At 35.4% G+C, this 13,439-nt stretch overlaps 1 protein-coding gene across 1 annotated transcript in view; it reads left to right on the plus strand.

Moving 5' to 3' along the window:
* COL19A1 (collagen type XIX alpha 1 chain) overlaps positions 1-13,439 on the plus strand; it is a 394,072-nt gene that overhangs the window by 14,650 nt on the left and 365,983 nt on the right. Inside the window, exon 3 of the mRNA XM_027852948.1 lies at positions 495-594. Within this exon, the coding sequence (XP_027708749.1) occupies positions 495-594 (100 nt within the window). The remainder of the gene's footprint in view (positions 1-494; positions 595-13,439) is intronic.

The raw sequence follows: 13,439 nt of genomic DNA on the forward strand, positions 1-13,439 counted from the left end.
GACAGAGAATTTCAGACATGGGGGACAACCAGTGGGATGTGCAATTTGAGGAATAGAGAGAACCAGCTTGGCTCGCTTATGAAGTGAAAGAAGAGGACTAATATAAAAAAAATCAGACAAGAAAGATAGGTTGGAATCCAGGTTGCAAAGGACTTTAAAAGTCAAAGAGGAATTAATATTTGATCCTGGAGAGAATAAAGAAGAAATCACTGGAGTTGATTGAGTAGAGGAGTGATGTGATCGGATCTGCACTTATGGAAAATCACTTTGGCAGAATCATTCTGCAACATCAAGAGAAGTAATTTCATCCTTTTGTCCCCTATATTGAGAAAATTTAATCTGGAAATTCTGCTGACCAACGTTAGCAGCATTTGAAAAATTTCGTCAATCAATCTATATAGAGGAACAACAATAATACTTCCAAAAGTCAATGTCTCACCAATTTTTCTTAAGTGTTCTACTGGCTGAACTAATTCATCATTTTTTTTTTACAGGTTTTGATTTGGGAGGTAGCTTTTCTCTGAGGAAAGTGTCCTGTGGAGATGAAAAAACTTGTTTTAAACTGGGAAATGCACTTCTTATTAGAGATACTCAGTAAGTAAAACTATTATATTTCTAATAGTTCCACATAAGCTTCTTTCCTGAATGATTAAACCTACTATTAACTCAGAAAATAGGTCCTGATATTGTGTGTCTCTTTAAAGTCCTTAACCAATATCCCATTATGATGCCTTAAAAGATTCAGTGGCGGAGCACAATATCTCACAGATTCTATGAAGGTGGAAAGGTTCTGAGTACAGGCCCAAAATACAGGCTTTATGTCCATTGTCTGAGTCACAACCTAGTAAAGTCAAGACTCACCTTCAAAAGGTCCTACTCCAAGTAGGGGCAGGTAGGTGGCTAGGGGCAGCTAGATGGTGTGGTGGATGGAGTGCCAGACCTGGAGTCAGGAAGACTCATTTTCCTGAGTTCAAATTTGGCCTCAGACACTAGCTGTTTGTCTCTGGGCAAGTTACCTAACCCTATTTGCCTCAGTTTCCTCATCTGTAAAATGAGTTGAGAAGGAAATGGCAAACCACTCCAGTATCTTTGCCAAAAAAACCCCAAAGGGATCACGAAGAGTTGGGCATGACTGAAAAACATCTGAACAACAACAACAAAAGTAGCAACACAGTGAAATCATAGTTCTTTCCGGGGTTCTGAAGTAAGAGATTGTGTGCTCTAGATTGAAATGTTATGGGGCAATTAGCCTACTGTATATTTTTATTTATAATAAGTTTTCCATTAGAATTGCAAATACATAAACATACACACACACACATATATATATTTATATATGTATGTGTATCTCTCTCTCTCTCTCTCTCTCTCTCTCTCTCTCTCTCTCTCTCTGACAGGGCCTGGCACAAAATATGCTTATTGATTAAGTAGACCTTTATTTTAGGAACTCTAAAAACTTGTGCTATCTATATAGTACCTACCAAGACACTACCATCATGTGAAAGCATAGGAGGTAGGGAATGCACCTTCTCTGCAGCTTTAGGGAGTTTTAGAGACTTGCAGAGCACTGAGAGATTTAAGTGACTTGCCTAGGGTCACTCAGCCAGTACACATCAGAATGAAGACATGAACCTAGATTTTTTTATGTACTATGCCACATTAACTTTCATATGAGAAAAATGATGAGAAAGGAAATTAAAATCAGTTTTGAAGAAATATTTCAGCTGTTTAGAAGGGCCAATTTTTTATTTCTACAAGACTGTAATATTTTACTTTTCCCAAGGAGATTTTTTAAATGTGAAATTTTAAATCTCTAGAAACAATACTATTTGGTAGCTAAAGCACTGCATTCAGAGTCCAAAGTTAATGTATGCTATATTTGCATAAGTTTGCTATATTTGCATCTTTTTTTTTAAACCAGCACCATTGCCTCTTCCCACGGAGCCATGGTGTGTCCAAGGGCTTTGCTTTTATGTATCGCAGCAACTTCATTTACCTCCTTTCTTTTTTCCCATAGTTTATAAAAGAGGCCAGTCTTTATTCCTCTACTGCTTTGAATCACAAAGAAGAGAAATTATTATGCAATAAGAGCTCATATTCTTAGTGTTCATGGTATATACTGAAAAAGATAAATAAAAAAGCAAAAGCTCTCCTGATTGCATGCAGTCCCCACCCCCTTCATTCTTGATATTTCCCCTCTTTTAATTTAAAGATACATTTTCCATAGTTTTCCTTGGGAATTTGTGTTGTCTAATGACTACCTAGGAGCCTAAGAATTGAATGTTTCAGGATTTTTTTCATTGTAAGTTTGTTTTGTGACTGATTTGTTCTGTTCTCTTCAAAAAAAGATTTTTTGTAGCAATATCTTTAATTTTTTAAATGGTTTATTGATCCTTTTTGGTTTTGTATATTATCATAATTTCCTAATGCTTCTCTTCCCAGTTTCCCCCCACCAAAAGATTTAACATTTGAAATATTGACAGAAAGATAGTTTACTCTACAAGTTAATAATAGTTGATATTCAATATTTTGAGACAGCTATGGTGTAGTGGATAATGAGCCAGCCTTAGAGCAGGAAGTCCTAGCTTGACCCAAACTGGTTGTGTGACTCTGGGCAAGTCAATTGACTTCTCAGTGCTCTAAGCATCTCTCCTAAGTTGCCCAGAAGGTGCTCACCTACTTTGGTAGAGGGAGTTTCCTCATTTGGAAGTTACCTATGCCCATGAAATCACAGGTCTAGTCCCTATCCCTAATAAGGATATTAACAATAGAAATGACTGACATTTATACAGTATCTTAAGGTTTGCAAAGCACTTTAATAATCAGTTAAACAAGAGTGAATAGTTGATATAGTGCTTTACAGCTTTTAGAACTAAGAGTTTGGTTCCTGGCAGGTGGCATGTAAACACAAAATACTATTAGTTGACAGTGCAATCACAACATAAGAGTAAAGCAGAGTAAAAATAGCATTGAAGCTCTCTTTGATCTCATATAAAACAATGAGGAGTGTCTCTATTTATGTGGGTTATTTCATTGTCATGCTGGGTAACTTAATATGTGAGTTAGCCAAGTTAACTGACAAGACTGCTGAGAATCTCAACATTGGGATTTCTCAGCGTGAACAGCCATTGGACTATCCTAACCTTAAATGCTCCAGATAAGCAGCATAGAAAAGAATGCAATGATTCATGTAGAAATGTGTCCTTCCCCCACTCCCCTTCACCTACATTTTTTCCTTGTAAGATACACCCTTCCCAACATTGCTTTTCAAATGACCCATTTAATAACATTTTAAGTGAATTTATTTTTTAATGAGATTAGACTTAAAAAATAAAATCTTCATTAAATGTTAAGAAACAAATGTAGGTGAAAAGAGAGTCATTGTATATAAGGGATTATCACAAATCATGGCCAAACAGGGTTAGCTGAGGCAGGTGCAGCTTCACCCAAATTTGTGTCTTAGCAGTATTGAGTTCTGATGACATCAGGTGCACAGCCTCACACACTTAAATTGGGTCAGTTCATGACTAGAGAGTCTGTCAGAGATCATAGAAAATCTACAGTTAGAACAACCTCTTTAGAAGCAATCTCTCATTATCAAACTATTTATTTTCATTATGAAGTTTTTATTAGTAGTTTAATTAGTATTATAGTTTATATTATCAACATAACCATTAATTATAATTATGATCATTAATACATTATTAATAACAATAATGTATTATTAATAATTTAAAGAAAGGTAGCCAGTTCTACTCCAAAACTCCAATTCCACGCCAAAACTGAAGCTATGTAACCTCAACCTCTCCATCTTCTTATCCCCATATTGAATATCAACTTGCTGATTTAAATCCCATCAATGTAATTGAGTGGAGAAAGGATTAAAGTGGAGAACTTAAAAACATTTTTTTTTTTGGGAATCGTCATTTTGGGGAAACATTTCATACCGTTCAGTCACTGGAGAGAGAATATGTCTTTATTCAGGCCTAATGACTGTTTGCCCTTGAATCTTTATAAACACAACTATGTGGCACAATTTTATACTTATTTTAAAAGCCTTCCACTTTAAATCTCTACTTGATCCTTTGGCATATGTAAATGACCTTTTTGGCTGTCAGTAGCAGAACTCTGGTACCTCTACTACAGGAAACTGGAGGGTGTCTGATTAAGCTGACTAGCTAGTGTCAAGTACCTTGGCATCTCTCCATTTACATTTCACTCATTCAGCCAAAGTGTGGGTTATAGTAAACTGTGCTGCTAGGGTACTTCTCTTGCATGATGCCATTTTGATTTTTCAATGAGACCAGAGTAAAGTTACAGGTATTTATATGTTTGTAAATAAGCTACCATGCAGACTCAGTATGGGAAAATGAGGATGCTAATTTATATTGAAATGGAAATGTTTCCTGTGACTGTGCCAGATGAATGAATGAAAAATCATTTATTAAGCACTTACTATGTGCCAGGCCATGTGCTAAGTGCTGGAAATATGAATACAAAAGAGCCCTTTTTTGCTCTCAAGGAACTTATATTCTAATGGAGAGGCAACACAAATAGGGCAGTAGTGGCTAGAGAGGAGTGTTCTGGTTTGGGAAAGTACAGGGGTGGTAAACAAAGTCATAGGGCAGTTGATTGACATGTTCTTAGCAGATGCAATGCTGGTGTTGATTTGATTATTGCTCCTAGAGCAAGATGTGGAAGGCAGGGAGTAGTCTATGTGGTATGGCGAGAAGATAACCTGAGTGAAACATAGTTGTAGATCTGGGGCCAGATAGATACAGTATGACTAATACATACTTACATACTCTAAGGTAGTGAGCTTGCTGCTCATTGTGGCCCCAGTGTCTAGAGAAGTCAGATATTCAACACATACTAGAACCTGTCACTGATAAAGGGAACTCAAAGGTCATTTATACATGAGGTGGTAAATGTAAAAAGGGAAAAGAAATCTTAGTGTAGTGGCAATCAGGCCAGATTTACTCAGATAACCTCAGATTCAAATCACAGCTCTGCCACCTACTAGTTGTGTAACCATACATCTGTGTAACCACGCAAATGACTACCTCTCTGGGCATCAGTTTTCTCATCCATAAAATAAAGGAACTGGACTCGATGAGCCTCTATGACCCTTTCCAGTTCACAAATTATTATCCCACAATCTAAGTGTAGGATGGATTGAGAAAGTGGGCTTGGGGATCCAGAATGTATCTAGAATAGTCAGAGAAATGAAAGATCCCTGGAAGTAACTCACGCCCTAGGGTTATAAGTAGGACCCACCTGGGTGACTATTCATGAGAATATTTAATGCTATTATCTAAGCATTCCCCCAAATAAAAAACAATGGGCCCAGATGCCATGTTACCCAGTTTATAAAGTTCTTGTTTTAAAGAGAAAATCCTAGCTTGTTACTTTTGCAAATAGCCTTAATTATGGATGGAGGCAGGGATCATACCTTAATTATGTCTATGCAAGTTCTTTCTTGGTGATTATTTGGGCAAATTGGTGAAGTTTCAAATGAAAATACTCATTAAAGTTTCCATCAGTGGGGGATAATCACATCATTATCCTAGCTTATTTGGTAAACATGGTATTTACCAATGTTTCAATGGTTGCATTTAATGAAACTTGTTACAAGTAAAAATCTGTTAGTAATTATGTATTTTAGAAAGGGTAAAGCACTTTTGGTAAGTAGTTTATATACACATTTTATACATAAATCAAGTTTGTAATTCTAATGGTGCAAAACACATGCCAAGGGTGATTAGTAAGCCAATCCAAACTTTAAAAGGGAAATAAGCTCCGTGTTGTCATTCAAAGTGATTTCTATGAGTTGATGGCTTTAGAAAGTGAAGCATTTTCTAAGAATATGGGGTGACATGAGTATAACAATGAAAGATGAAATTGTTTGTTGATAAAATTAGATTTTCAGATGGTTCTAGCCAAATAAATGCAGCTAAAAATTTGGGGTTCTGTTCATCAAAATATTTTTATAAAGGACCTTATTCCCTTTTAAAAATTACAAAATAAGTGGCTCTCCAAAAAAAGAATCCTTCTTTCTGTGGGTTTTGCTTGCAACAGGGGCCACTTATATGATTTTACATCTAAGAGACTGAAATAGGAAAGCATTGTTTGGAGCTTTCTCTCTTCTCCTGCTTCTGTTTACATAGTAATAATAGACATAGATATAAAACTTCCTTTTTTTGGGTGAGGCAGTTGAGGTTAAATGATTTTCCAAGGGACACACAGCTAGTAAAGTATCATGTGGCTGGAGTCAGATTTGAACTCAGGTCCTCCTGACTCCAGGGCCAGTGCTCTATCCACTGCACTACCTAGTTGCCTTGATATAGAATTAAAGAGCTTCATAACACTCCTTGAGTTGAGCCATACTATAAGCCTCTGAGGCAAGTACTATAGGCTTATTATCCTTGTGTTATAGATGAGGAAAGGGCTCAGAGATGTTAGGTGACTTGCATATGATCACATAGCTGGTAACAGAAATGGTATTGAAACCCAGGTTTTTCTGACTCCAGTCCCAGACAAGTCCAGCACCCTATCTATTGTCATGCTATCTCCCATTTTTCCCATCTCCTAGTTTCTATTGTTGTTCATATTTTTACTATTAGAATAAAGTTATAAAAATAGAATTTTAAAGCTAGAAGGAACCTTAGAGATCTTGTGGTCCAATCCTCATATTTCAAAGAAGGCTAGGCTCCCGTAGCTAGATAGGGGCAGAACTAGGAGTGCAACCTAGGTCTCTTGACTCGAAATTCAGTATTCTTTCTAGTCTACAATGCCATCTTCACACATTTTACATAAGCAATTAACTCTCAATAAGCAAAATAACAGATCCTAAACAAATGGTTAATTCATAAAGGAGTATTGTGTTTAAGTACAGTATTTTTAAAGAACCCTAGAGGACTCTGTTAATACACTGAATATATTTCTTGTTGAATTGAGCTCTTGAGTCCTCTTCAATGCTAAGCTTAACAGTGGCTGGCGTGATAGTAGAATTGCCTGTATTAAGATATGAAGAAGAGTGCATGTCTGTTCTAGGCACTTACTTGTTTGTGGCTTAGGAACTATTTTCTAGCAATTGATTTTTAAACTAAAGAACTTATGGCTTTTAAATACAAACGATAATCTAGTACAGGAAATTTTCTGGTCAGTAAGATAGAGACAATAGAGTTTAATGGGAACATTTTGGATTGGGCCTGGGACACTAGATTTATAATTAATTAGCTATGTGTTTTGTGGCAATAAACATGAGCATTCTAGACTTTAAATTTTAAATGAGTATTGGCCTAGATGCTCTCTGTGGCCCCTTTCAGTTTTAGAATTCTGTGATTTTGTGACAGAAACAGATATCACTATTATAATTGATACAAATAACCTTTTGCATGTTTTGGAAGTAGTGTTCATTTTGCTATCTAAGGAAGGAATTTCAAAAGAACATGTGTTAATTGGTGGTTTTTTCATGAGAATGATTGCAATGGATTAAATGGCCAGCTTGGAAGTCTAAAGGTGTATCAGTCACTGATTCGGAGGTCCTTATCCTTGTTTTGTGTCATGGATCCCCTTGCCAGCGTGATGAAGCCTATGGACCCATGCTCAGAATGAGGTTTTGAGATGCATAAAATAAAATACTTCAGATTGCAAAGGAAACTAATTATATTGAAATGTAATTATCAAAATATTAACAAAAACCAAGTTCAGAGACACCAGGTTAAGAAACTGCACTAATATGATCATTGACAAGTGAGAGAAAAGAAATACATGTTTCAGAAATGTAATGGCTATCAAAAAATGGAGCTATGAGCCTGAGTAAAAAGATGTTTGTACAGTTCCACAATAAGATATATAACATACCATACTAGAATCACAGAACATTAGAGCTGGAAAAATATCTAGAAATTATTTTATCCAATCACCTTCTTTTTCAGAACAGGAAATTCAGGTACAGGGATCTTATTTGATTTGCCCAAGGTCACCCAACTAGTTAGTGGTAGAATAAGGACTAGGAGCCAGGCATCTTGATTCTCTGTTTATTTCTCTTTCCAATACACCTCTGAATTGTGGTTATTAGGTAACAAATTTAATTTGGAGATTAACTTGTGCATTAATGGCCTTAAAGCACTTAAATCCCAGTAAAAGATCATTGTCTATCTTGTTCTTTAAAGCTTCCAGCACTTCCAGAAGACTACTACAGAAGAGATTGACTTTTATTAGATGGTTCAGTGTTAGGAACTCTTCCTTAACATTGAAACTTATTCCCTTTGATTGTTTCATTGTTTGAAATGGAGAATAGCTGTGGAGGATTTTAGACTTAGATTTTAGATTTTAGATTTAGAGGTGATAGTACCTCTGTACTCTTGCCCTGGTCAAACTGCCTCTGGAGTATTGTGTTTAACAATGCGCAGTTGTACATTTTAGAAGGGACAATGATAAGCTGGAGAGTGTCTATAGCAGGGTGACCAGGATGGTCAAAAGTTTCCATATGATGCTATATGAAGAGTAGCTGAAGGAACCGGGAATACTAGCCTCAAGAAGTGAAGACTTAGGGACCACATAGTAGCTATCTTAAAGTATTTGAATGACTGTTCTGTAGAAAAAGAGTTTGATTTGTTTGTCTTGGCTCCAGGAGGCAAAACCAGGAGCACTGGGTGGAAGTCCCAGAAAAGCAGATTTGGACTTGATGTATGGAAAATCTTCCTCCCAAAGAGAGCTCTTCCAGAATGCATTAGGCTACTGGGAGTGGTATAGTGTCTTTTCATTAGAGGTATTCAAGGAAATACCAAGTAAGATTTATCAGTCAAGCACAGATTACACTAGATGGCTACTGACATCCCTTCTAACTTTAAGATCTTGTGTGATTTAGGGTTGAAAAGAATATTGGAGGTCATCAAATCCAACCCTTTCATTTTACACATGGGTTAACTGAGCCCTAGAATGACTTGCCTACAATCATTATAGATAATAAAAAAGAAGAGTGGATATTCAAACTTGGGTTCTCTGATTCTAAATCCAGTATGATCATTGATTTATATATTTGAGTAGAGAAGCCTTTGCCCTTCTCTTACAAAAGCTAAATTTCCTTCCTTCATACATACAATTCAAGTCTAGAATTCCCATACTTTTCCTCATAAGGCTTATTTTCTTAATTCACTTTTCATTTTTACTGCTCTTCCTTGAAATCTTTCCAAATACTCAAAAATCTGACTTTAATCCTAAAACACAAGTATGTATAATACTTAAGTTAGGGGGTTGCTCATTGTTTATATGCTGTGCTCTATAACTATTTATACGTCCTTTTTTTTTATCATTTTAGGTATACTGTCATTTTGTAGAAAGGAAGCTCCCCATATAAGGCCATGTGACTTAGTTAATAAGCTCTCCAGCTGTTTTCATGAAGCAGGCAGACTGTTACACATAAATCTTACTGTCATCGCATTACTGTTTGTAATTATTAGTTTGGCAAAGAGAGTCAGAGAAATCTTGGGTGCTTTAAAGTCTTATTATGCTTTATAATTTATAGTTCAGAATAATTAGATTTTTGTTAAATAGTGATATTTATAAAAAACTGCATATGTCAGTATGAAATACATTTGTAAAATTATCAGTATACAGCGCATGTACGCTATTTAGGATGACATTATATACAGAATACTTAGTTTCTCCTACGAAATCTCCTATGAAATTTACCACAGTAAATAAATAATAATCTAACATAACATATCTCCCTGAAAATGTCAAGGGAACTCAATATATAAACAACAAATTGTCCAAGGGCAATTATGCCCTGGGAAAGGGGTATAAAATGAAACAGTATCAACTGAAGGTCTTAAAATACTTTTCTTAGAAAGGCTTGATGCTGCCTACATGAACCTCAAAATTTTTTTCTTTCTATACATACATATATATGTGTATGTGTATTTTATATATATATATATGAATATATATGGAATAGTTATAAACTGATTAGTTTATATAAGAATCTAGAGAATTTAGAAGAGGAAAGAATCCCACCTTCTCTTCATACTATCACAAAATTCACACTCTTTAAATAAAATTACCAGAATTTTGTTCAAAAAAGGTAAAGAGAATGTGAGTGGGTTGAATTATTGCTAAGGCAGAAACTGTGCACCACCAACCTTTTTCCTCCCTCAAATGCTTTAGAAGCTAAGAGAAAAAGGTGCACTGGGATAACTTCTTCCTTGACACTGTCCCTCCATCTCTTTTAACTTCACCCTCTTGATATAGTTTCTCATTTAGAAGCAGGGAAATAAAACAAGTTGTTGAGTCTCATTTAAGATATTAGAAAGGGATACTAAATAGGCAAAAACATATTAGATGAAGGGTAAAATCCAGCTTACTTTTCTAATTTTTATTTTCATTAACAATTAGTCTTCCCTTTGTGTGGAAATGTAGAACATTTCACATTTTGGGAGATGTACCCAGAATCAAGGATGATACCTGTGAACAAGTGGGATCAATTTATCAATATTGTAATCTCACTGGTTACATCTCATTTCTTGAGTCCCCGGTTAATGTTCACACTAGAAAAAAGCAGTGCTAACTCTTCAGAGATGTTGTTCCCATAGATTAATCAGTCAGTCAGTTAGTTTATCGGTCAGTCAACAACTATTTAATTTAACATCAAGTTGGGGTGAAGCCCTGTGCTCAGCATTTTAAGGATAGGGAGGATACAAAGTGGTATAAGAGATTTCTTACAGGAGCCTCTAATCTAGTAGGGGAGATGATATGAACACAAATAGTAGATAATGGCATAAGATATATGTGTCAGATGGGTGGTATGGCAGTCAATATATGCTACATCAGTTCAGAGGAGGGAAACTTGTGACTGATAGGATCAAGAGATTCTTCATGAAGGAGGTAAAAAAGTCTCTGACAAGAGGAAATGGTGGATAAGTCAGAGAAGTCCCAAAGTAGCGAAGCCCTGTGATAAATGAGGAGATGTTCTAAACTGAGCTCTTTCCTTAAATGAAGGTTTAGGAGTTCATGGCTCTAATCTCCAATCAGAGAGACAAGGCTGATGAGATCTTGTGGGATGATGAGGTAATCTCAATAATGAGTTTCCTGGGGCATGGTGGGAAAGATAGAAAACTCCCAAAGTAATGCAACCATGTGAGAAATTAGTATATACATACATATATAATATATACACACATACATATACATATATATACATACACATATATACACACATATATACACACACATATATAATTATCATTATATGTGCCATTTCATAATAATAGCTAGCATTTATATGGTTCTTTAAAGTTAGCAAAATGCTTTATATGTTACCTTATATCTTGAGATTCTCTGGATCTCTGTATATATGCACATAAGTATATGTACAAATACACACATGCATATTTATCTATAGTACAGCTTGGTAATAGGTGTTTTTTATCCACTTTGTTCTACCAGTGTGAATGGTTAAATGAACCTTTTGCACTACTATAGATTTCCCTGAGGCTTTGTGTTCTGAGGCTTAGTTCAATTAGTAAAATGACATTGGTAATATGAGCATTTTATAATCACTCTCACCATTGAAAGAGAATTCTTCTATGTGATCTTCTATTCGAAATCTTCTATGATACTGGAACCACATAAGTGTTTCTTTTTTATGCCTTATTAGATGTTAATATTAAATGTATTATTGAATTAAACCATCTCTGGGTAATAGTTGTCACAAAAAAACTCATTTAATTCAAACATATTTATGGAGATATCCTTGTTTGAGGATGCATATGCAGAGGAAATACTTTGTTTAAAGTTGCACTTTAACCTATTGAGTTAAATGCTTTTTAAAAATCAATGAACAATACAGTGAGATTTTATATTCTCTACATTTCTCAGTAAGTTGTGTGACTGAAGATGTGGTCTGTTTTAGACAATTATCTTTGAAAGTCTGTTTGTTCCTTTCTCACATTTTAACAACAAATATTAGAAATGTTATTATTAATTTTTAATTAAGTCATTATTATAATTAAAAATTACCAATTAAATTAATTATTCATTAAAAGGCTCTTGGAGGGTGGGGACTGTTTATTTCCTTGTATTTATATCACTATTACCTATCACAGTGCCTTGTGGAATAGGTCCTTAATAAATACTTATTTAGTTGAATTGATGTGCATATAGCTCATTTTCAGAGATGTTTTTAGACAGGAGGAATTAGAAGTAATATAATAAATGTCTGGGAAAAATAGGAAAAGACTGGGTTGTGAATGTCTGTAAGTGCCAAACAGAGGAGTTTTTATTTGGTCCGGGAAGTAAAAGGGAGCAACTAAAGCTTCCCTACTAAAGGGAAGTAATATGGTCAGGCCTGTGCTTTAATGTCATTTTGGCAGCTTTATAAATGATGGTTCAGAGAGGGGAAAGGAGAGAGACCAATTAAGAGCCTATTGTAATAGTATAGATAGCAGGCTGTTGAGGGGCTAAACTAGCCATGTGAAGATAGAGAAGGGCACAATGAGAGAGATGTTGTAAATGTAAGGAAGAGTGAAGAGTCAAAGATGACTTGAAGATTATACAACTGTGAGATTAGAAGGGTGACAATGTTCTTGACAGAAATAGGGAAGTTAGTAACTGGAGTAAGGAATGTGGGGAAGAACAGGTGGGGAAGAAATACAAACTCCCTATGCAACATTGTCCCCTCCTCTCCCCCCTCCAATGGTCATCCTATCTTTGTTTAAGGATCTTCAGTAATGGAGAAACTTACAATCTTTTGAAACAACTTATTTTATGTCATGTCATTGATAATCATTTACAGTAGAATGGTAGTAGTGGAAAGCAGATGGTAAAGGCTCGAGGAATGAGTAAGCAATGTGATTAAGTAGAGACAGTAAATATAGATTACTTCTGAGAACTTTTCTGGTCAAAAACAAAACAAAACAAAGTGATGGGACAGTAGTTTCAGGTAATATAGCTTAGTAGAAAGGTCATTTTTTCTCTCTCTCTATCTCTCTGTCTCTGTCTCTGTCTGTCTGTCTCTCTCTCTCTGTCTCTCTCTGTGGATTTTTTTTTTTTTTTGGTGTGTGTATATTGATTTTTGGGTGTCTCCAGAATGACTAGAGACCTTCAATAAAACACATGGATTTTGACTATACATTCCTGAAATAATCTTAATTGGTTGCAGTTATTCAAGGAGGCATTTTATATTGTGCCCAAGCAAAAAAAAAATTTTAAATCACAGAGAAATGTGCCAGGGCATTGTAACTCATTTGGGGGTGGGGGGACTTAGAGACTTTCCCAGGAGAAGCTAGCCAAAAATGATGTTGAAAGCAATAGGTTTTTATTTGTTGCATTTGAATTTACACAAGGGAAGTTTGCTAACTTGAAATATCTATAAGGGATAGGATGAGAAAGGGAGAGAGGGACTGGAATATATTGAGATCACAGTCTCCAGAGGA

This window comes from Vombatus ursinus, unplaced genomic scaffold, assembly GCF_900497805.2.
Source record: "Vombatus ursinus unplaced genomic scaffold, bare-nosed wombat genome assembly UNPS02009835.1, whole genome shotgun sequence".
NCBI lineage: Eukaryota > Metazoa > Chordata > Mammalia > Diprotodontia > Vombatidae > Vombatus > Vombatus ursinus.